At 47.1% G+C, this 24,729-nt stretch overlaps 1 protein-coding gene and 1 pseudogene across 1 annotated transcript; one reads left to right on the forward strand and one right to left on the reverse strand.

The window, feature by feature from the left end:
• Positions 1-4,713: 4,713 nt before the first annotated feature.
• On the reverse strand, positions 4,714-10,189 carry LOC136504452 (ureidoglycolate hydrolase-like). The gene is made up of 12 exons (XM_066499395.1): positions 9,880-10,189; positions 9,720-9,805; positions 9,380-9,454; positions 9,076-9,204; positions 8,172-8,258; positions 7,872-8,074; positions 7,700-7,802; positions 7,524-7,615; positions 6,936-6,998; positions 6,602-6,842; positions 5,365-5,405; positions 4,714-5,149 (listed from the first exon to the last, which is right to left on the reverse strand). The coding sequence occupies exons 1-12, from the start codon at positions 10,072-10,074 to the stop codon at positions 5,052-5,054; spliced, it is 1,413 nt and encodes a 470-aa protein (XP_066355492.1). The 5' UTR covers positions 10,075-10,189; the 3' UTR covers positions 4,714-5,051.
• Positions 10,190-10,600: 411 nt separating this feature from the next.
• Positions 10,601-22,932, forward strand: LOC136504645 (flowering locus K homology domain-like; annotated as a pseudogene).
• The last annotated feature ends 1,797 nt before the right edge of the window (positions 22,933-24,729 follow it).

Below are 24,729 nucleotides of genomic sequence, written 5' to 3' on the forward strand. Positions count from 1 at the left end.
ATGTGCCAACACCACCAAGTGTACACCATCATGTGTATGTGTGTTAGCATTTTCACAATCATTTCCCAAAGGATGTTAGCCACTCAACTTGCCACGCCACTCGATCCTAGCGACAATGCAAAGTTAGATCACTCGAGTGGCACTAGATGACCGATATGCAAACAAGTTTGCCCCTCTTGATAGTACGGCCATCTATCCTAAACCCGGTCATAAACTTCTCTACACACCTATGACCGGTGAAATGAAATGCCCTAGGTTATACCTTTGCCTTGCGCATTCCATTCTATCTCCTTCAATGTCGATGCAACACATGCACCAACACGATCAACAATGATATGATCCACTTCATATCATCACATGATCATATTGGTTCATCGATCTTGACTCCACTTGCTCTTCACCGTTGCCATCGTCCATCGGCGCCAAGTCTTGCTCAAGCTTCACCGCCACGCGGTCCATCACTCCAAAGCCTTCGACTTGCCCTTCACGCTTGCAACCGGTCCATCAAGCCAAGTCATGTCTTGATCTTCTCCACCTTGATCACATGACTCAATGTCATGTCTCATGTGCAATAAGCTCCTTCATCATCACATGTGTGAGCTTTGCAACATCTCCAAGCCATTTTCACCTTCATGGCATATGTTGCTCACACACATGTACCTGTGGACTAATCACCTGTGTATCTCACATAAACACAATTAGTCCACTTAAGTTGTCACTCAATTACCAAAACCAACAAGGACCTTTCAGGTGCTCGATCCCCCGCACCACCACTAGATCTGGCCGGGGAGCGGCGGCAGCGGTGAAAGAACCAGCCCTCCTGGCCGCGGCGGCTGCATCGGCGGGGCGCGCGGCTTCCTCCAGGCGGCCGCGGGGAGGTCGCGGCGTGCGCGGAACGCATGGACGGTGAGGCTGCGGCCTGCGGGGAGAGATGATGGCCGGCGAAGGGAACGGGGACGAAGGGTGGAGGTAGAGCGGCATCGAGGTCAGCGCCCTGCAGTTCGCCTACGACGGGCAGCCGCCGCTCTTCGCGAGCTTCAACCTCAGCGTCGCACCCGGCTCCCGCTGCCTCCTCGTCGACGCCAACGGATCAGGTATGTATGCTTGGCACTGTCCCCTGCCTCCTGCCGCGGTTCATCTGATGGATTATGGGTAGGAGTGTATGTGTATTCGTATTGATTGACCATCGCAGTTTGATCTGTAGTCTCTAGGTGTCTAGTGAAAGGGAAATCACAATTCTGTAGGCTTATGGGGACGAGGGGCGATCATGTCTGCGACATAGGATGCCCTGTTGTGATTGAATTGAAGTAGTTCCACTGTCCACTGCCTCAATTTTTAATGGCACACTGCAACAATTAGTGTTTGATTTGATGGTTGCTTACGATGGGGATTGCCTGCCCAACTCTTCGCACCCAATGGTCCCTTTAATGATGAAAACCGCGTTGTTCATAGCGTTATCCTTGGAATTGTGGAATTAAACAGTCTGGTTGTGTAGCTAGGCTTGTGCTGCAGAAGCTTGATGGAGTGATAAATGCAATAAAGTTAACTGCATGTAGCACCAACTAGTGCTGTTTCTGTGTTATCCATTTTGTGCTACTCCCCCCACTGATTTTTTAGCACTGTGCATTTCATAAACATGTACTCCACTTTCTTTCTGCCTTTCTTTCTCATGGAGATCAGAAGGCGTGGTTTGAATTTGACAGTGGCTAACTCAGTGGCTGATCTCTGCTTCGAGTGCCTGCGTGCTGGGCTGCTGTCATGGTCCCTGTGGGATTGGCTAAGTCAGTGGTGTGATCCAAATGTTTGTAGCTATATTCATCTGCCAGCTATTGCCGTTTTGCTTGTTTGGCATGCAAATTTCAGGACATGGTTTTTGTTATTTTCATGCTTGGCCAGGAAGGCGGATAAGGAATGACATGGATTGGTTTATGTTTGTGCTAGTGATCAGTGGGCTGCTCAACCAACCTGAACCGGGTGCATTGCGTAGACTCTTCTTAGTTCATGTCCTTCAACTGCTTGTTCAACAAGCAGGTTTGGATACTTGGTTAGTTCGTTAGGGGTGTTCAGTTATTGCACAATGCGGGATTTGGCTGCATTTTGTTACTTTTTGGTATATATACTGATTATGTTATTTATGTTGCTATAAGACCACTGGGGTACTAAACTGTAGTGCTGATTGTTAGGATGAGGTATGTGGTGATTCTGGCCATGCAACCAATTTTAGGACTTGTGTGTGTAGACAACCCATTTTTTAGTTGATATAGATGGTGCTGATTTCTTACTTAAAGCTATCGTCTTTGATGACCTCGCTTGTTTTTATTGGAAAACTGCAATGCCTTTTATGTTACAACAAAATTTCATTTCTAAAAATGCTGTTGGCGGTACTGTGTCAGTTGTCAACAGTCCAATTCCATCCTCACGGCTTTAACCCTCAAACTAGTGTATTAGACTTGAGGATTGCTGCTGATGTGTTTTCAGTGTTTCCAGATCATGTCTGAATTCAGATGCTCTCCTTCATGCACACGTGGTCTCGTATTAGGAAGTGAGATAGTTTGTCCTCCTGATTGCTTCCAGTACAAGGGAACACTTATGTATTCTTAAAGTGGTCAGAGGAAGAGAATCAGGAGAGGGCAGCAGTGAGCCAATGTAAGTCATAGGGCGCGTTTAGTTGGCTCCAAAGTTGGCGCCGACTGAAATCTTGAGGCACTGTAGCGCAATGTAGCATTTCGTTTGTATTTGGTAATAATTGTCCAATCGTTGACTAATTAGGCTCAAAATGTTCGTCTCGCAAAGTACAACCAAACTGTGCAATTAGTTTTTGATTTCGTCAACATTTAGTACTCCATGCATGTACCGTAAGTTTGATGTGACGGAGAATCTTCTTTTTGCATAGTGCCAAAGTTTGGATTTTGGAGTACCTAAACAAGGGCATAGTTGTATTGGTGTACTTATTTGTTGATGTAATCTTTACTAACCAACCTGTTCAATGCTTTTCAGAGGGAGGGGAAGAGGAGGGCGAACAGGAGGAAGGCTAGCTAGTTTGTTAGGTCTCTAGGCCTTAAATGAGATGGATGTAGCTTTTTGTGCTTCATATTATTGTCATGATGCTAGCAAATGTGTTGCCAAAATTTTGAATATTTATCAATATTAAATTTGAGTTCAAATAATTGCAAGTTGTGCCAAATATGTTTGACCAAATTTAATTAATTGTCAGCATACAATAAAAAAGTCTAATTCCAAATCAGGGTAAAATCATAATTAGGCATAACAAACAGGAGTAAAATCGCATGGGCATTCATGTCCTTTTGTATAAAGTTTAACACCGTTAGGGGTGGATGACAGAGCAGAGGCAAACTGGTGCTTCGTGAATGGCACAGTAAGGGTAAATTCACAAAGTCAAAAAAATAGGGGCAAAATCACAATTTCGATACAAAACAAGAGTACAAACGCAAGAGCCCCAAAGAAAAAAGGTACACTTTCCAGTAATTTAGCTAGATTTTATATGTTTGTCATGTGTAGATGTCTGATGTCATAAATCAAAGATGACTGGTTCCCCAGTGTAGTACTTAGCAATACATTTTTCACAATTATGCAACTTTACTCAACAACCCAAACAATTAAGGCGGTTCTAGATATGTAAGCTATATACAAAAAAGGGACCAGACTGCAAAAGGCTCAATTCCAGAATTTTGCTGCCTTCGTGGCAAGGATATTCACCAGCTATATTTCTACAACATGTTTTTGTTAAATTTTTGGCTCATAAGATAGGAGTGACATTGGGACGTAAAGATCACACCAGTTGATGCTTGGAAAGCTGTTTTTTTTACAACATTCTTGGAAAGCTGTTGAGACTGCTTGACGCAGAATGCTTGAAGAAGAACAATATATTAGCGACAAGAACACGTGGCAAGCACTTCTTGGCTATTTCCTCATATATTTCACCTAAATTTTCTTTTTCGATTTTCAGAGAAACAACATTGATGATGATTTACTAGATATCTTTACAAAGAACATAATTCAAATTTTCTAGTCAAGCGTCTAGCCAAATAATATGGGGAGAACATTGGAAGAATCTTTCATACAAAATCTTAAAAGTATTAAAATACCAGAATACCTAAGTTGTAAGCCTCATGGTTATATACATCATACACATTCTGCCTTTTATGCCCACATTAAATACATATAACTTTGTAGTTGACAAACTTTTTATTTGAGATCATTTAGAGGCCCAATCTTTAGAAAATTTGATACAAATATTGATATTGTTTTCTATAAATCTAATCTAACTTTAATTAAAAAATATGATATGAATGTTGATATTGTTTTTAATAAATCTAGTCGAACTTAAAAATTTGACTTCTCAAAAAGCGATGTGTGCATTTTTTTGGGGGACGGTGGAGGGATTACTCATCATCCAGCAAGGCAGCAAGCACTGACAGAAGTAAATATATGTAATGTAATGCATTGCCATCACTTTAACCCTATCCTACTATCCGACAACACTGACAGAAGCCGACCGCCCTGCTGCAGGCACCCTTTGTAGGACGGCGCTGTGGGTATGTGGTCTCTTCTCTTGCTCTGAGGAATTCCACGGCACCCAAACCCTAAAAAATATGATGAAGTAGTGCTTGTTGATCTATCAAATTATCTTGACAGCTTTTTTTTAATTAAAAAAAAACTATCTTGCCAGTCCTGGCAAATCACCGAAAACCATAAGATAATAACTGCCATCTCATATTGGATGAATCTGATTCATATACAATGCCCCTTACATCTTTGAGGGCATTTCCAGAATTCCAGTGAATTGTTCACCTATTAAGCACACTACGATGAAGGCATACAGATCACGTTGCCTCGCGGAAACAGTTGGAGTGTTTGTCCCGATCATCCAGATGACAACTTTATTCCTAAACCCTGATGAATGATGGTCATTATGCAGGCCTGGTGCAGAGAAGATGATGGTGATGCCAATGCTGTGCAGCTTATTGTTGGAAATAACACAGGTGTTTGTTTTGGCACCGGATGACTTGATTCCTCCAAACGCTCACAAGTCACTCCAGCGACAGCTTAGCCATTGTCAAGGCTAGAACCTTCACCCCATTCGCCATGTCCTCCGGTGATGCATACTCCTCCGGCTTGTGGCTGTAACCTGAAAGGGACGGAAGGTTGAAGTAGCCATTCGTTTGCAAGTGGTTGCTTAGGTAAAATTGAAATGTTTTTACTCCTATATCACTAAAATTGAAATGTTATTGCTCCTACATCACCTAAAGGAACACAATTCTAGGATATATTTTTATTTAACACCTTCAATTATGATATGTATGCTATTATTTTGAGTGATTGAAAATAAGATGGAGCACAAACCTTTGTAACAGGGAATGAAGATCATACCCATTGGTGATACTCTGCAGATCGAAGACATAATTAGACATCACAGTTGATTAAGTGCTTGTATAATGATGCAAATCAGAAAGATATGTAACCTAGATCGCCAAAAAAAAGTTGGCAACTCCTACATAACAACACTAACAGCTGAATCTCTTAACATTAAGCTGGCCTACATTGGGGAATCTCAATTGTTTGCCTGTGACCTCAGGTACAGTGTTCATCACAAGGGTTGGGATATAACTCAAATGAAAGGTGCTAAATTACCTCTTTGGCATAGAAGTGAACAAGAATACTTAGATCATGGTAAAACTGAACTGCCAAACTAAGACATCATAGTTATTTGATCCAATATTTTTCAAAATGCCCCCTGGTTTGGATTGCGAGATTAATAACCATGACCTAAACTTTTGCAGAAAGTCCCTAAGACATCATAGTTATTTTAATGCTGAGAACGTTCTAGCATTGCAATATGGGTCACTATCCTTTACGCCTTAGCTCATCATCGTGTTTATAATTTTTGGATGAAATTTTGCTGTAATCCATTCCGTTGTGACATGGGATGGGATGAGAAGGAATTCATGATATTTTACTTGAATAAGGTAGTCGCTAGGACAATTGCATGATTGTTCTCAAACAGAAAAAAGGAAACAATTGCAAGAAACATAGGTTCAAGCTATCCTGAACTGATATAAACTTTTACCAGTGAGATATAAAGTTGAAATTACAAAACAAATTCCAGAAGGAATAGCCAGAATAGTGCGATAGATAGTTTAGACAAGTATGCCAAGTGTTTACTTTCTGCATGGGTGTTATGGAATCATAATCTAGTATTCTGAATCTTTTGTGATTGTTCAGTTCCATATCGTCAGTTAATTTGTTATGTATAAAAGGGCTACTCTAATTCTATTTCCTGCGAAGCCACAGCTTTCAACAGTTTGTGACTGGAATTCTGTTGGAAATGATGGTGGCCCTGTATCGGTTGGACAGTTGAGGGGTTAATAGAATCAGAAAATGGAGCACTGACACATTCCGAGGTAGTTCATCTTATAAACATTTATCTTTCTTTCCTGATGAAAAAAATCACTCTCTATTTTTCAATGCAGAAACTGACGGTTCTTTTTTCTAAAGGAATATTTAAGGATAATGTTCCAGTTTGAAATAAAAACAAGAACAATTCAGCAATGGGAAACATGAGCTGGGGCCAGTAATTCACCTGGCCATGAAGAGTGAATCGTGGTAGGCTCTGCTAATCATGTTTTTGTACTCCAGGTTCAACTGTTTTGCAGCAAATTCCATTGCGTCAACGACTGATTTGTCAGATAGAGCCGGTGGGTCCTGGTTGACTATCTTAAATTCTGAAAGCTCTACTCCACGGTTCTTTGAAATCTGTGTTGCAGACCGGCGAATCTTCTCAATGACATCATTCCTTCTCTTCTCATCAATATCTCTTACATCTGCATCAAGGATACCATGACTTTATTAGTTGGTAAATCATCATATTTTCCTGAGAACAATCATATTTTATTTGAAAGGAAGTAGGCTCATACCAATTTCTAGGTGTGATTTGCTTGGGATGCTATTGATTGCTCCTGGATGTAACTGCAGAATACCTGAAGAAGAATAGTTTAGTCAAATTAATCCGAGGTAACCATGTCAAATTAATCCGAGGTAACCATGTCTTGACAGTAAGCTTTCAAATGTTCAACTTTTCCTTTTTGAAAGAATCCATCTTCGGATGTTGGTTAGTAACTATCTCCATAAATATATATTTAATTTAAAATAGGACTCAAGTTGTCTAATTGAGTATCTGGCCTACAAATGGGATAAAATAAAATGTTAGAATTTAGAAAATCATGCTTAACAGACTCTTCACTAGCTAAAGAACAGAATACCTAAGTTGCATGTCTATTGACTTGGCTAAATATGATATGTTTTCTTTGGCATGGAGAGAAGATATAATCCAATAAGATAGGCACATATTAAATTGCAGCGGGAAAACCACACACTTCATGTGGAAAACAATGTGCTGAGGAATATATATTTGGTCCGACTGTACGACATGATATTATGATGTCACAAGCATAATGGAATGATAGATTTGATGTAAAAAACTAAATATGGTTTATAAAACATACCAACGGTGCCAACAGTATCAATTGATCCTGATTCCAGGACGTGTTTCTCGACTACTAATGCTAATTCAGCTGCTGCCAGTCCAGCATCGTTTCTGTAGAACACTCCTTTTACATACATATATGGGGAGATCCTTCACAAGAATGTAAATCGCAATAAAATGAATGAACATGCTAACCTTGCAGGCATAAGCACTGCTCCAGCATGACCCCCATTCCCTTCAAAGTCCACCTTAAGACTTGCAGGAGCAGCAATAGCAGTAACAATGCCAATAGGGATACCTATTGTAAGAGAAGACTTGTATACCATCAATTTGAAACTGCAAACATGTTAATTTACTGGGAACCTACCTTCCTTTTCTAAGATGGGACCCTGCTCAATGTGCAGTTCTATAAAAGCAGAGTAGGCGTCTTTCTTTAGAAATACACTATGCAGGTCCTCTAGATGCAACTTATAGCCAGCAGATTCTGCAGCATCCAAAAATGACACATTCTGATTGTCAACTACTTTTCTGAGGGATTGAGCTAGTTCTTCAATCCCTGCCATTAAGCGGCTGCATATTTTCAAAGGATCAAAAGATGAGAAGCCACAAATTAGAGCAATGCAGCCATTAGCTCAAGCGGAACTAATCTTATTGCTTAATGGTCCACCTTCCCAAACAGCTAATTCCAAATCGTGTAGGCTCCTCTGATGTAAACATGATAACCTCCAAAGACCTTTTTGGCAGGAAAGCAGACCTGTATGACACATGCAGGCCAAACAGGTAAGGTTTGTCTCAAGATGAAAAACAAAGTTAAGTCCAATATTTATATAGCCCGTATTATGACCTCAAAATGTGTGACAACATAGGCAAAACATGTAAGGTTGTGCCAAGTGAATAGTACAGATAGGTCAACCTTTTTTTATCAAACAGCAAAAGCTTGGCCGGTTCTATTGATCTGGTAACAATGTACTGAGTCTCTACAAGGATCCAAAGTAAATCAGTACATTGTCTAATATTTACATACCCTGACATTGGTCAACTCTTTTGTTAAAATTCAGAGTGGTGTAATGATGCCAATGTTCAACAGCAAGGTAGTTCACCGGTTCCTGATTATGCTTTGAACTAAGTATTTCAAGTCTAAAGCACATGTCTAATGTACGTGAGAATGAGATGAAGCACACAGCTTTTCTTTTGCCATTTCGTAAGTATCAAATGTATGCTTCCCAATACTTGGTTGCATCCCACAACTGGCAGAAGTGGGTCTTCAGTTGTCTACTTGACGGTTACAAGAAAGAACTAGTCAATAAGCAGCTCTGTAATTTCACCAAATTAACAACCCTATACTAGCTGATTAAGCACGGTTCATCTGATTCCAATCACATCAGCCCTAGAAACATGACTGTATATAAGATGTAAGATGGTCAACAAACACTCAAGCCAGAAAAAGAGAGGGGAAAAAACATCCACGTTACATATGGACAACACTACAACAGTAAAAGAATGCAATACAAAGGATCATCCTGGGTGCTGCAGGAATGGTGAAGACACTTATAGGCAGACAGAACTGTAACCTTTTCAGCAAACTAATCGCCTCAAGAGCACCCAGAACTCCAACAACACCGTCAAATTTGCCTGAGAATGGAATGGCATCAACATGAGATCCAGTTGCAACAGCCCCTAGTCCAGGCTCAGAACCCTCCCTGTAGAAGGTTGTAATGTTCAATGGGCATGATAATTCCAGCACATAGCAAATTTAACAAAATCCAGAGACTTTTCAGCCAGATGTACTATTACAGCAGAATCCTTGCATGCTTCCTAAACCCAGAGAAATGAACCAAGAGTAGAAAATCTAAAGGCTGTCAAAGACCAACTCACCAGCGGCCAAATATGTTACCAACAGCATCTTCCCGAACAGCAAGGCCAAGTTGATTCATTATCCCTTTTATATACCTAGACATCAGAATCACAAGCCAACCATCAGCAAAGGGGGATGTCCACTTTGTTAAATAAATTAACAGCTATCCGAACCCAGAATAATGCAAACTGAAGTTGATCAATCATTGCAGTGTACATCAAAGGTCTCTCAAGCGTGGCACGTTCTACGGCCAAAATCGATGACAAACACACTCTTCAGAGGACTAATGCCCGAGTCGTTCTTTCGTCCACTCGCTTGCTCTCACGACAACCGGAAAACGGATAATATCAACTGCGTTACCTTCGAGCCTGCACATCCTTGTCGGTGTACAGAACGCGGGTCACGGACGGCGCGGGCGAGTCGGAGAACGAGGCGAGCTCAGCAATCTGCGAAAAAAAGCACACGCCGTTGGAAACCAACACCTCACTTCACAGCCATAGCCTGCACATCACGAACGCACCTGCCGCTGGAGGCCCTCGGAGTCGACGCGGAAGTCGCTGGAAGGGCCGCCGTCGCCGTCGTCGGAGGCCGGGAAGCCGGCGAACTGCTCCATCGTCCGCCGCGCCGCCGCGTCATCGTGGCCCGCGGCGGCGCTGATGCCGAGGAGGAACGCGAGGAGGGCGAGGCGCGAGGCGGCGGTCGGCTTCGACGGCATGCTTCGTTTTCGGCTGACTGCTCCTGCTCTGCAGGGTTCGATGGGACAGACAGGGGGGGGCGGCTACTTCGTGGGGCTAGGGAGATTTGAACGGCGGGCGGGGGAGGTGGGAGTGGGAGACGACGCGACGGCACTACCACTGATGCTGTTGGAGTGTTTGGTGGTGGTCACCTGACTGCTGCGTCTGCGTGCTGACGAGGAAGACGACACGGCGGCGGTGGCTGCTTCCTCACGATCACGAGCGCAATCCTATTTTATTTATTTAAAAAACACAGATTCACGAGTGGAGCTGCGGTGGGCCAGCCCGGATGATCGCCTGCGGCCTGCGTGTGCAACTGGTGCAGGTGTTCGTTTGTGGCTTCGTGCAAATCGGCCCCTCCAGGATCCAGTTCCGTGGGACCCACGTCTCAGCGTTTGGCCCAATAGCTGCCTGTGGAGTGAAACAACTAAGAAGAGCACGAGTATTCTCGGCCCATGGGCCGCACGCACGGCAGGACCGGACAAGTAGACGCAAGGCGGCGGCCAGCTTAAAATCAAAACCGAGCCGCACGAGCACACCCTCGCGTATCCGGACAAGTCCCGTGCTCTCCCGTCTCAAAACCCTCCCCTCCTCCTCCGGCGGCGGCGGCGGCCGGGCGTCTTCTCCGGCAAGGTCTCCCCCTCACTCACAAGGTTCGCGCTCACTCTTCCTCCTAACCCGCCCCTTTTCATCCGTACGCGGTCGCGTGCTCCCGCGGCAGCCCTAGCGAGCGGCGAAGAGCTCCGAGGTGGGCGACTAGGGTTTGAGTGCGCGCGCAGTACCCTTGTGCTCTCGTCCGCGTAGTTTGGCCTGCTTGATGGACGCGACTGCGTCTGGGCGTTTGGATCGATTTGTGTGCGCCCGTTTGGGGTCTCGTGGTGTGATCTCACTGCTCTGCTGCTGATTAGGGTTTGCTGTCTGTGCTGTTTCCCGTCTGCTAGTTGCCGAGGCGTTCGGGTTTGTGCTGTTCCGTGATTGGGATAGGTGGATCTGCGGGGGGAATGTGTTTTGTGGTGTGCGGGCGACGAGCTCTATCAATTTGGGTATGTGTGGTTATTAGTTCAGCTGGTTTTGTGCGGTGCCTGCACTGCCTTAGTTTTCCCCCCCTTGTTCGACTCCTGCAGACCTCATATTTGAGAGCTACTATGCATCTGTATAATTAACTTGAGCTTGGTTGCTTGTTTGTTTCCAGAAAATATGGATGGACCTGTTGACCCTGTGGAGAACAACCTCACCGGAAGTCCTAGTACCCTTGGCAATGAGGACGAAGCCAATACTTATGCTGATGTGCAAGTCAAGGAAGAACCAGAAAAGCTCTATGACGAGGAATCCAAGGACCCAATGCAAGACGTGTTGGGTAACCAAGAGCATGCGAACATGAAAAATGAAGATGTGGGAGGTCAGAACAAGGAGGACCAAGCTACCCCCACAGAGCACGGTGAGGAAGCTGGGGTGAAGCAGCAGGATGCTACAGTTCCTGATGACAGGAAGTGGCCTGGGTGGCCTGGAGAGAGTGTGTTCCGTATACTGGTTCCTACCACAAAGGTGGGTGCCGTCATTGGGCGCAAAGGGGATTTCATCAAGAAAATGTGTGAGGAATCCAGAGCTCGCATCAAGGTTCTTGAGGGACCACCAGCTGTGCCAGAAAGAGCGGTAAGTCTTTCACTCTCTTCTTTAACTGGTTGCATTGCTATTACAAATAATTTCTTGTTCAGTGTGCCCAGTAATAGTCCTCTAGGCATGCTAGTGTTCATGTGCGAAGATCGCTTGTTGCCTACACCGATAAGTATGCTATAGTTGTACTTTAAAAGACCTAGATTAGACATGTATATAGTTTGTAGCATATTGATGATTAATTTCTTTTTAGACGTGTTGAAGATTGAATCAGCTAGGAAACGTTTCCAAGCATATAAATTGCTATTATATTTCCCTGACCACTGATACTATGCATTCTATCAATTGATGCTTTGTGAACATGGTTATTTATCGATCTGAAATAGTTTAGTCGTTAGTGTGTGTATATTATCTGGTAGTTCGAGTTTACTTTAACAACGTAACTGTTATTTAGTTGTGAAAGCCACATGGAAAACTTGCTGCAAGTTGTAGAAATGAACAGGAACTAGTAATTGAAATTTTGTATTGTACATTGTAATTTGACATACATCTGCAGCCTATCAATTGAAATTTTGTATTGTACAATGTAATTTGACATACATCTGCAGCCTTGTTGAATAAAGCCTCCTTTCTGAAGTGAAAGCTCTTCTAAACATTTTTTTAGTAGTTCAAATAGTTTAGCTTAGCGATCAGGTGCATATACTGCTCCTGATAATTGGACTCATGTTCATATTAACTCCAGCGCAATTTTATATTAAGATGAGATTTGATCATCCAAGTTACTACACTGAAAGTTGTATACTAGTAACAGTGAATAGCTGCCCATAGAGAATGGCTATGTGCTTGGAGTAAATAGTTTATAAAAAAATGAACATAGATTTCAAGATAATAAGTGAAATCCGTTTTAAACTTTGCAGTAGAAATAATTATGCATAATTTTGGATTTTTTAGAATGATCACAAAACTATTGGATTCAACCAAATGAAAGGGAAAATAATCTCTCTTCTGTAAGAAGTATGACTATTGTGGCTCATCGCTGTCAACGACCTTGAGGCGACTTATCGCCTCCTCGATCGACATCGTGGAGAGATCCAGCAGAGACTCGATCGAGGAGGCGATAGGTCGCCTCAAGGTCGTCGACAGCGATGAGCCACAGTCCCTCTCGGGGCCCATCACCACTGGCGGGAAACTCCTTCTCACTCGGGAGCAGTGGCTTGCCAGCCAAGGTGACCGGAAGAAGGGGGAGCCTTCTTCCGCGACAGGCGGCTGTAAGCGTGGCAAGCCGCGCAAGGCGCGCAGAGACGCCCAGGCCGGGGCGCGAGGACGTGCCGAGGGTGATGCCCGCGGAGGCGCCCAGGGCGGCGCCGCCGGCAGGCACAAGCCGGCACGAGACGACGCCTGCCGCAAATACGGCCAGCTTGGCCATTGGGCCAAGGACTATCGACAGCCACGACGCGGCCAGGCCCACGTCGCACAGGCGGAGGAGGAGCCGGCTCTCTTCATGGCACATGCAAGCATCGAGCTACCTCCAGCGGCACTGGCCGCAGCGGCTCTCCTCCACCTTGACGAGCCAAAAGCACACACCCTCCTCGGCGACGGCTCCGGCAATGACAAGACTGACGGGTGGTGCCTCGACACCGGCCCCACCCATAGGACAACATCTTAGACTAGAGGATAGCATCTTAGAGGACAACATATTAGACTAGAGGACAACATCTTAGAGGACAGTATCTTAGCATTTTGGCTGGCTAGCAGCCTATAAATATGTACCCCAACCCCTCAGGTTGGTATGGCATTTGGAAATAAACCAGAAAATTGCCCCAACTCCTAGTGTCATCCTCTCTCGATGAGGGTAAGAATTCTGCTACTACCAAGAGTAAGAATTCAGCGACTAACAACTGGTATCAGAGCCGTACTATCCTGTAGCCTGAGCATCTCTTGCTCATCTCCTTTCCCAGCCGCACAACAGCCCCAGCTAGGAGCAGCAGCAGCTCCGGCCGCTCCTGCTCACTCCTCTCCCTCTGCGCAAACAGCCCCCGGTAGCGCGTCATGTCCGCAGGGCAGTCTCAGCGCTTGGTCGCCTCGAGCACGCGGCGTTGGCAGGAGGCCGAACTTGCCGCGGCAGAGGAACGCGAGCGAGCGGCGGCAGAGACCGCTGCGGCGGCGGCAAGGGCGTCGAGGTTGGCAGCGGCGGAGCTGGCAGCAGCCAGAGCGGAGGCGGAAGCAGCGGTGGCGGCGGATGTAGCGCGTGCGGTGGCAGCAGAGGTCGAGGCGCTGCGCGGCAGCATCAGCAGCTCCGTTTCTGCTGACGACAGCGCCGACTCGCACCTCGAGTTGCTGGGGAGGGAGGCAGGACGAGCGCAGGCGGCGCAGTGGGCAGCCGCGCACGCCCACGAGCGCGGCGGCAGCCCCGACAGGCGCGGACGCGCCGGTGGCGCTCCTGCAGGAGGCGCGCACGTCGTCGGCGCTCCTGGAGGAGGCGCGCACGGCGGTGGCGCTCCTGGAGGAGGCTCGCACGGCGGCAGCGCTCCTGGAGGAGGCGCGCACGGCGGTGGCGCTCCTGGAGGAGGCGCGCACGGCGACGGTGGCGGACGGGTCGATGGAGAGCGCGGCCTTCACAGGCAGCGTGGCCCTCTCTCCGGATCGGTACCGTGGTTACCACGGGCTCCAGGCTGTCGCCAGGGACGTCGGCCCCGGCGGTGGGTGGCCTACCCTCACCAAGACCAACTATGTCGAGTGGGCTGCGGTGATGAGGGTAAAGCTCCAGGTGTGGCACATGTGGGAGGCAGTCTGGTACGGCGACGTCGACTATGACCTAGATCGACGGGTATTGGATGGCCTCATCGCTGCAGTCCCGCTCGAGATGCAGTTCTCGCTTACCAACAAGCAGACTGCCAAGGAGGCTTGGGACGCCATCGCTGCGGCACGCATCGGTAGCGACCGCGCCCGCAAGTCCACACTGCAGGCACTTCGCAAGGAGTGGGAGAACCTGGCCTTCAAGCCAGGTGAGGACGTTGATGACTTCGCTCTCCGTCTCAACACTCTGTTGCAGAAGATGGTGCAGTTCGGCGATGACACCTACGGCGAGGAGAGAGCTGTCGAAAAGCTCTTCCGCTGCGTCCCCGAGAAGTACAAGCAGATGGCTCGCTCGATCGAGTCTCTGCTGGATCTCTCCACGATGTCGATCGAGGAGGCGATAGGTCGTCTCAAGGTCGTCGACAGCGATGAGCCACAGTCCCTCTCGGGGCCCATCACCACTGGCGGGAAGCTCCTTCTCACTCGGGAGCAGTGGCTTGCCAGCCAAGGTGACCGGAAGAAGGGGGAGCCTTCTTCCGCGACAGGCGGCCGTAAGCGTGGCAAGCCGCGCAAGGCGCGCAGAGACGCCTAGGCCGGGGCGTGAGGGCGTGCCAAGGGTGATGCCCGCGGAGGCGCCCAGGGCGGCGCCGCCGGCAGGCACAAGCCGGCACGAGACGACGCCTGCCGCAACTGCGGCCAGCTTGGCCATTGGGCCAAGGACTGTCGACAGCCACGACGCGGCCAGGCCCACGTCGTACAGGCGGAGGAGCCGGCTCTGTTCATGGCACATGCAAGCATCGAGCTACCTCCAGTGGCACTGGCCGCAGCGGCTCTCCTCCACCTTGACGAGCCAAAAGCACATGCCCTCCTCGGTGACGGCTCCGGCAACGACAAGACTGACGGGTGGTGCCTCGACACCGGCGCCACCCATCACATGGCCGGTCGACGGGAGTTCTTCACCGAGCTTGACTCTAGCGTCCGAGGCTCTGTCAAGTTTGGGGATGCCTCCGGCGTGGAGATCAAGGGCGTCGGCTCCGTCATCTTCACCGCCGTGTCTGGTGAGCATAGGCTGCTCACCGGAGTTTACTACATTCCCGCGTTGAGAAACTCCATCATCAGCTTGGGACACCTGGATGAGAACGGTTCGCGCGTGGTGGTTGACTATGGAGTCATGAGGATTTGGGATCGCCGTCGTCGCCTTCTTGCCAAGGTATCCAGAAGTGCAAATAAAACCCCTCTGTCTCGCTGCTCGTCGGGATGACAAGGCGTGTGGTTGAGGAACTCTACATCCTTAACGTGCAGGTGGCACAACCCCTCTGTCTCGCTGCTCGTCGGGATGACGAGGCGTGGCAGTGGCACGAGCGCTTCGGGCACCTTCACTTCGAGGCCCTGAAGCGGCTCAGTGCCACGGAGATGGTGCGAGGCCTGCCGTGCCTCGACCATGTGGAGCAGCTCTGCGACGTCTGCGTGTTGACGAAGCAGAGGCGACTCCCCTTTCCCCAGCGGGCGAGCTTTCGAGCCAAGAAGGGGCTCGAGCTTGTGCACGGGGACTTGTGTGGCCCGGTGACACCGGCCACACCTGGAGGACGACGCTACTTCCTGCTGATCGTCGACGACCTCTCTCGCTACATGTGGGTGATGGTCCTCGGCAGCAAGGGAGAGGCTGCGGACGCCATCAGGCGCTCGCAGGCTGCTACGGAGGCGGAGTGCGGCTGCAAGCTGCGCGTGCTGCGCACCGACAACGGCAGCGAATTCATGGCGGCTGAATTCGCGTCGTACTGCGCTGATGAGGGCATTCAGCGCCACTACTCCGCGTCGTACAGCCCGCAGCGGAACGGCGTCGTCGAGTGGCGCAACCAGACGGTTGTGGGGATGGCTCGGGCCCTTCTCAAGCAGAGGGGGATGCTGGCTGTCTTCTGGGGAGAGGCGGTGGTGACGGCCGTCTACATCCTCAACCGCTCGCCTACCAAGGCGCTCGACGGCAGGATGCCGTACGAGGCTTGGCATGGGCCCAAGCCGGCAGTCTCCCACTTGCGGGTCTTCGGCTGCCTCGCGTTTGCCAAGGAGCTTGGCCACATCAGCAAGCTCGACGACATGAGCACTCCGGGAGTGTTCATCGGCTACGCGGAAAGCTCGAAGGCCTACCGTATCCTCGACCCGAAGACACAGTGTGTGCGCACGGCGCATGATGTTGTGTTCGACGAAGGGCGAGGATGGGCGTGGGACAAGGCGGTGGACGACGGCTCGGCTCCGACGTACGACGACTTCACTGTCGAGTATGTCCACTTCGAGGGAGCTGGGGGAGTAGGCAGCTCTTCTTCGGCGAGCGTGTCTACCCCAGTCCCCGAGCCTCCACCGACCCCGGCGCCTGCTACTCCGACAGCACCACGCTCTCCAGCCAGGACCTCGGCTGCGATGAGTCCTTCGCCGGCTCCACCACAGCTGGCACCGCCACGCACTCCAGCACCGACAGGCACCTCTCCGGGCACGTCAACTCCAACACCAGCTCGTGTCGAGCACAACCCGGTTGAGCTCGCTACTCCACTCTCTCACGACGAGGAGCGCATCGACGCATACCACGACGGCGAGCCGTTGCGGTACCGTACGATGGAGAACCTTCTCGGCGACCAGCCGGTGCCGGGACCGGTGCCTCACGACCTGGAGGCGCAGTTGCACCTTGCGTGTGACGACGGCGAGCCTCAGTCGTTTGCAGAGGCCGAGAAACATGCGGCATGGCGCGCCGCGATGCAGTTGGAGATGGATGCGGTTGAGAAGAACCGCACCTGGGAGCTTGCTGACCTTCCTCGTCGTCAACGCGCGATCACCCTTAAGTGGGTGTACAAGCTGAAGAGGGATGAAGCCGGCGCCATCGTCAAGCACAAGGCTGGCTTGGTGGCACGAGGTTTCGTGCAGCAGGAGGGGGTCGACTTCGACGACGCCTTTTGCTCCCGTGGCACGGATGGAGTCCGTGCGACTCCTCCTTGCGCTAGCTGCCCAGGAGGGCTGGCGTGTTCATCACATGGACGTCAAGTCGGCGTTCCTTAACGACGACTTGAAGGAGGAGGTCTACGTGCACCAGCTGCCGGGATTTGCGATCCCCGGCAAGGAGGGCAAGGTGCTCCGCCTGCGCAAGGCCCTCTATGGCTTGCAGCAGGCACCGAGGGCGTGGAATGCTAAGTTGGATTCCACACTAAAGGGGATGGGCTTCGAGCAAAGCCCACACGAGGCGGCCATCTACCGACGGGGCAGTGGAGGAAATGCTCTGCTGGTGGGTGTCTACATCGACGACTTGGTGATCACCGGCACCAAGGACGCGGAGGTGGCGGCATTCAAGTAAGAGATGAAGGCCACCTTCCAAATGAGTGACCTGGGGCCTCCTTCTATCTGGGAATCGAGGTGCACCAGGATGACTCCGGGATCACGCTTCGACAGACCGCCTACGCCAAGCGCGTCGTTGAGCTAGCTGGGCTCACCGACTGCAACCCAGCTCTCACTCCGATGGAGGAGAGGCTGAAGCTGAGCCGCAACAGCACGACGGAGGAGGTGGACGCTACGCAGTACCGGCGTCTTGTGGGGAGCCTTCGCTACCTCGCCCACACACGGCCGGACTTGGCATTCTCCGTCGGCTACGTTAGTCGGTTCATGCAGCGATCGACGACGGAGCACCAGCAGGCTGTGAAGAGGATCATCCGCTACGTTGCGGGGACTCGATCACGGCCTCTACTACCCTAGGTGCCCTGGGGCGGCACACTTCGTCGGGTACAGCGACAGCGACCACGCCGGCGACATCGACACCAGCAAGAGCACGAGCGGGATCCTCTTCTTCCTCGGCAAGTGCCTCGTTAGCTGGCAGTCGGTCAAGCAGCAGGTGGTGGCCCTGTCCAGCTGCGAGGCCGAGTACATAGCGGCCTCCACCGCTTCGACTCAGTCGCTCTGGCTCGCTCGACTGCTCGGTGATCTCCTCGGCAGAGACACTAGAGCGGTGGAGCTCAGGGTGGACAACAAGTCCGCTCTGGCCCTGGCAAAGAACCCCGTGTTCCATGAACGCAGCAAGCACATCCGGGTGAGGTACCACTTCATCCAAGGCTGTTTGGAGGAAGGGAGCATCAAGGTGAGCTACATCAACACCAAGGACCAGCTTGCGGATCTGCTCACCAAGCCCCTTGGGAGGATCAAGTTCCTTGAGCTCTGCTCCAGGACCGGGATGGTTCAACTTTCCCACAGGACGACGCACAAGACTTAGGGGAAGAATGATGGGATAAGTCTCATGTGTGGGCTGGTCTTTGTGGGGCTGTGCTGGTCACATGGTCCTTGTGGCTGCATGGTCTGTTTTTAGGACAGCATCTTAGACTAGAGGACATCATCTTAGAGGACAGCATCTTAGACTAGAGGACAGCATCTTAGACTAGCATCTTGACATATGCTTGGCTGGCTAGCAGCCTATAAATATGTATCCCCAACCCCTCAGATTGGTATGGCATTTGGAAATAAATCAGAAAATTACCCCAACTCCTAGTGTCATCCTCTCTCGATGAGAGTAAGAATTCTGTTACTACCGAGAGTAAGAATTCAGCGACTAACATCTATAATTGACTAAGACAGAAATAGTAGCTTTGCCAAATTATACATCATTCTAAAGATATGTATTGTGTACACTAGTGAATTATCAATAATGTTCGATATCTACCTGGATCAAATAGTTATGATTGCATACATGAATGTCCTTCATTCTAAAAGAAGATTGGATCAGTTATCAAATGGTACACTGATTTTGACCAACTCAGTAGTTATTTATGTGAATGCGGACTAAAATAAAATACTATGACATGGTTCTTTGGTTAACTGTATATTATGAGGCCTGTTAACACATTCTTGATGCTAACCCTAAAAGTAGCACAAATAAAGGCACTCAAACTAAAAAGGAACAGATTGTCAGCAAATGGCTCTCAAGCACGGAACATAATAGTTTTGTCAAAAATAACAAACTAATCTTTGCAGGTTCTTACTGCTGTATAAGGCCTCAAGTTGAATCGTTTGTGTATCCAAATTCCAAAATAGACGTACAATCATGGTTACCAAAGTACAGTCTTGTGCTCCTCTGCTGCACATGTGATTTAAGTCTTTTGAATATTGGATGAAGATCCCTGTGAAGAAGCTGCATATATTGTCGGGTAATTCCATGACCTGTTTGCTTTGACCAAAAAGGCATCCGTTAGTTAACAGCAGAAGACTAAAATACTGCACAGAACCTTAATTTTAGGTCCTAATCGTTTCCTAATTAATGCTCTGATACTTTTATAAAGACATGAGAACTGCAAACAAAGAATATGAATATATAGTTCCCAACTCAATGCTTCCTCTTATATTTTGGGGGAATTGGTTTTGCTGAACCAATATTGTAACGTACCATTATCGTTTGTTAATGTCATCAAACGATATGTTATACTGACTAAATAGATCTATTGTTTTTGCTCTTGGGGATTAAGAATCGCATATATATGATAAAATAAACATTCAAATTGAAAGTAGATTGCCTGTATCTGAAATTCCATTATACATACCCATAGAAGCAACAGTCTTGACACATGTACAGTAGTTAAGGAAAACTATTGATGCAGTTAAGGACATGTCTATTGCTTTAACCTGGGGGCATTGCCTCAGTTATCTTGGTGAGTAACTGCATGCAAATATGTATGTTTGTCTGAGAAATTGTAGTTGAAACCCAACTAAATGTGCATAAACATAACCATTACCATTTTGTCTATCTACTGCAGGATGGAAATACTGTCCTTATACCATTATTTCCTTTCATAAGTCTTTGTGCATGTTGCTATAAACTAATCTTTCTCTGTCTAACATACTTCTGTTCCTACTTGCTGAGATCTTGATACTGCTTTCCTGTTTGAAGGTAATGATTTCAGCAAAGGATGAACCAGACACAGTGCTACCTCCAGCTATTGATGGGTTGCTTAGAGTTCATAAAAGGATAACAGATGGTTTAGATGGTGAAACTGATCAGCCTCAACGAGCTACTGTCACCGCTGGGCCGACAAGGCTGCTGGTCCCGGCTTCCCAAGCTGGCAGCCTGATTGGGAAGCAAGGAGCAACTATTAAATCAATACAGGATGCTTCAAAGTGCGTTCTCCGGATTGTTGGTAAGGTTTTACATTTTTCCCTGCGTTGACTTTGTTACGGCAAGGCTTTATGATCTCATACCCTGGCAGTCTTGCTGATAATACAGATTTCTATAGTTCTTTGAAATTGCTTTTGATAACCAAGGATCAATCCGTAGATGGCAAATGTGTGTGGGTTATTTGTTCTAGGAGTACTGTCTGCTTTCACATGAAATATATTTTCGCACATATTGATTTGTGCACTTAGTTACTAGATATTGATGTTTTTGATGATCTTTGATAAGCAGACTTGACAAGATTGACCGATTTAGTTTATCTGTTACATTTGTGCATGCATGTGTATCTGTGACAGAAGTCAGCCTTAGAATTCCACTCTTCTGAACTGATAGATGTTATGTGGAGTATGATTTAATTAACCACATCCAAAGTTGTAGCATTTGCTGCTCCCCTTTGCTTTTTAGGCTATCTAATCTTTTCTTTTTATTTTTTTAGTATTCTTTCTGGATCATGTTTGATCATTTGTACTTTCTACCCTTATTTCTGCAAGTAATTTCACTGGAAGCCCCACATTGCATATATGTGCATGGTACATCAGCCATTTCACTAATATACTATTTTTCCATCACAGAGAATGTTCCACCTGTTGCATTAAACGATGACAGAGTTGTAGAGATACAGGGTGAACCTCTTGATGCTCACAAAGCCGTGGAACTGATTGCAAGTCATTTAAGAAAATTTCTTGTTGACCGCAGTGTCCTTCCTTTGTTTGAAACACAGGCAAGTTTTATTCTACTATGCAGCATATTGGTTACCTTACATGAAGTATTTGGTAATCATAAAACATAAATTTCCTTGACAGATGAAAGCGCACAATGTGCACAGAGAGCAACCTATGCCTCCTCCACAGGCATGGGGTCCCCCTCCGCCCTCACCCTGGGGTCATCCACCACCAAACCTTCCTCCTGGTGGCCCAGGTTATGGTGGGAACCCACAGTACATGCCTCCACCTCCACGGCCACAAGAGAGCTATTATCCTCCTCCTGATGTGCCCCCTGTAGAAAAGCACCCACACTATGGAATTTCTTCATATGGACGCGATGCACCTCTGAGTGCTCCCCCAGGGAATCAAAACCAAGCACATGGGTCTTCTCAGGTTAGTTTCTACACATTTGACTGTTATTAATATGATGAATTATTCGCATGCCTATCTCATGATCTTTTGTAACTTTTTTTTTGTGATTTTATATGACAGGTGACACACAGCATGCAAGTTCCTCTTTCCTATGCTGATGCTGTGATAGGATCAGCTGGTGCCAGTATCAGCTACATCCGCAGACATAGTGGAGCAACTATAAGTATTCAAGAAGGTGCTCCTGGGGAGATGACAGTGGAGATAACAGGAAGTGCTTCACAAGTACAGACTGCTCAACAGCTAATCAAGGTACTTTTCCTCATTATTAAACTGCATCAGCAATTTGGTTAACACATATGTATTGCTACAATCCATTTCTGACCTTCTGATATTGTTGCACTTCACTAAATCGATGCCACCTCTCCAACCAAGTATACTCTGCCTCTAATTGGATGCTTCCTGGATTGGTACAATGCTTGGGGGATACACAACTATCGCATGAATAGGACCATATGTACCAGATGTTACATATAGTGCATTGTGAAAAGACCTGGCATCATATCTTGTTACTTTAAGCAGCGTAGATGCTTGTCATTTTCCTAGGTCAATAATCTTCACATGTCACTGGCTTAACCTGCCATCATGTCACTGGTCGCCAACGTTGGGAGTTACCCATGCTGCCCTTATACTGGGAATACTTAGCATAGATGACCTTTTCATTTGATTGGTATGTTCTTTGTCCACCGCACTCTAATGTTTTCCATTAACTGAGCAGTGATATCTATCCTCTTGCAGAATTTCATGGCTGAAGCTTCTCCCCAGGGACCACCAGCTCCAGCTCCACCTGCTCAACCAGTGGACACGGGTTACAGCTCGTATCCACCGTACGGTGGAGCATCATATGGGTCTCCTCCCGGCGCCCCAGCACCAGCGCCTCACAATGGTGGAAGCTATGGCGCTGCACCATACCCGCCGAGCTATGGATACTAATCCGGAGCAAGAGCTTGCTTCAGACTTAGGGAAGGAGGGTTATGTTCTGGGTTTGTGGCTAGTCTGTTCATCTGTTGAGAACTCAAGCTCGTTAGGACTTGTGAACTTACTTTTGGTGTTGTAAGCTGCTTTCTGACGCCATTGCCGATTCTTCTCTTAATACTCACTTTCTCTATGGTTGCTGAATTTATCATTAACCTAGTATTTTCATATTCAAGAGGAAAACAAAAAAAAAAATATTAAGAACTCCAATGTCATTTTTTCTCCCTAGCTGTGCGGGGATTGAAAAAAAAACTTGCTAGCTTATTTTGCTAGTGGTGTCATGTTGTCTGCCACTTCGTGTCACAGGTCCTCATTAGCTCTTTTATGTTCGAGAACGTGTAATGAAAAGAGGAAAAAGAGATGGTGATGAGATGCGTAACTAATAATAGCTGGGTAATGAGCTACCCAAAATAAAACAACGGGCCTCCAAAAGTATGGCGGTCTCATATTTTTTTTAATGTTGGTGAAACACAACAAAAATTTTCCCACTTATTTTGACTACTTGGAATAACACGAATGATTAAACAAGTAGAGTATTTTTTAAGAAACTCTTGGAGATGCTCTAGGAGGTTAAGATTCAATACCCTGTTGCAAGCCATTTCATCATTTGGTCCGGAGAAATTTGAGCTCTACAAAGATGTTTTACTTATTTGTTTATTTATTAGTCGTCTTAAAAATCTAACGCCAGATCCCCTTAAAAAAAACTCGACGCCAGATGAAGACATTCTGATTTCTGATCTCTGATGTGTCTATAGCTAGACTAGCCTATAAATCCGTCGTGGAATTCACGCGATGGAACCTATTAGCGCACGGTGCTAGCGTGCTCGGTTTGGAGATTATTGGGTGCTATCAGAGTGCTGATCTAGCCTTTCAATTCAAAGGCGTAAGACGGATTCGAATCATTTTTCATCTGGATTTTCTACAAGTTTGCACGCAAGGCTTGACTTGTGTGGAACTCCTACCGACCCCAATTGACTTCCTTTCAGTGGACTGTGGGCCCCAAGCTCAGACTTTCGCGGCACGTTATTGGAAAACTTAGACCCAAAGCACTATAAGATAGGACTGCTAAGGACAACAATTATTTACTTTTTTTTTAATCACTGACCACTATAAGATAGGCCTCGCTTAAGTAGAGGCATGCAACAATTATTTCTTGCAAGAACCGGTTTGAATATGATAAAATAGAATTGCCCCGTTCGCTTGTCTTAAATTTGGTTTGTTCGGCTTGTTTTTTCAGCCGGAACAGTGTTTTTCTCTCACAACAATTCAGCCGGAACAGTGTTTTTCAGCTAGTTTCAGCCAAAATTCAGACCAGCGAACGGGGCCGCCTTCGCTGCTTCCCTACTCAACCCTTGTTTAAATCCAGTGTGTAAAATTTTAGGATGTCACATTCGGTGTCACATGGAGTGTTCGGATACTAATAAAAAAATAAATACAGAATCCGTCAGTAACCCGCGAGACGAATTTATTAAGCCTAATTAATCTGTCACTAGCGCATGTGTTACTGTAGCACTATATTATCAAATCATGGACTAATTAGGCTTAAAAGATTCGTCTCGCAAATTAGTCGTAAACTGTGCAATTAGTTAATTTTTTAGTCTATATTTAATACTCCATACATGTGTCCAAACATTCGATGTGATAGTGAGTAAACTTTATGACCTCAGTCCTATAACTATAAAAAGAATATAAAAGATTCTCATATTTCTAAGAAAAAAATATATAAACAAATAAATAAACGCATGGAACCTATACTTTTTTTTTGGTCATGGGTGAATATAATCGAGGACATCGAGGTACTTCATTACATGACATAAATTTTTTTGGAGTTCCAACAACATTTTACTAAAAATTTACAAATTTCATCTGGGTCGACGGATCCCGACAAACACAACTAGATCTGCCCCTGATTTTTATCCTTCCCATGT

Source organism: Miscanthus floridulus, chromosome 14 (genome assembly GCF_019320115.1).
Source record: "Miscanthus floridulus cultivar M001 chromosome 14, ASM1932011v1, whole genome shotgun sequence".
Taxonomy (NCBI): Eukaryota; Viridiplantae; Streptophyta; class Magnoliopsida; order Poales; family Poaceae; genus Miscanthus; species Miscanthus floridulus.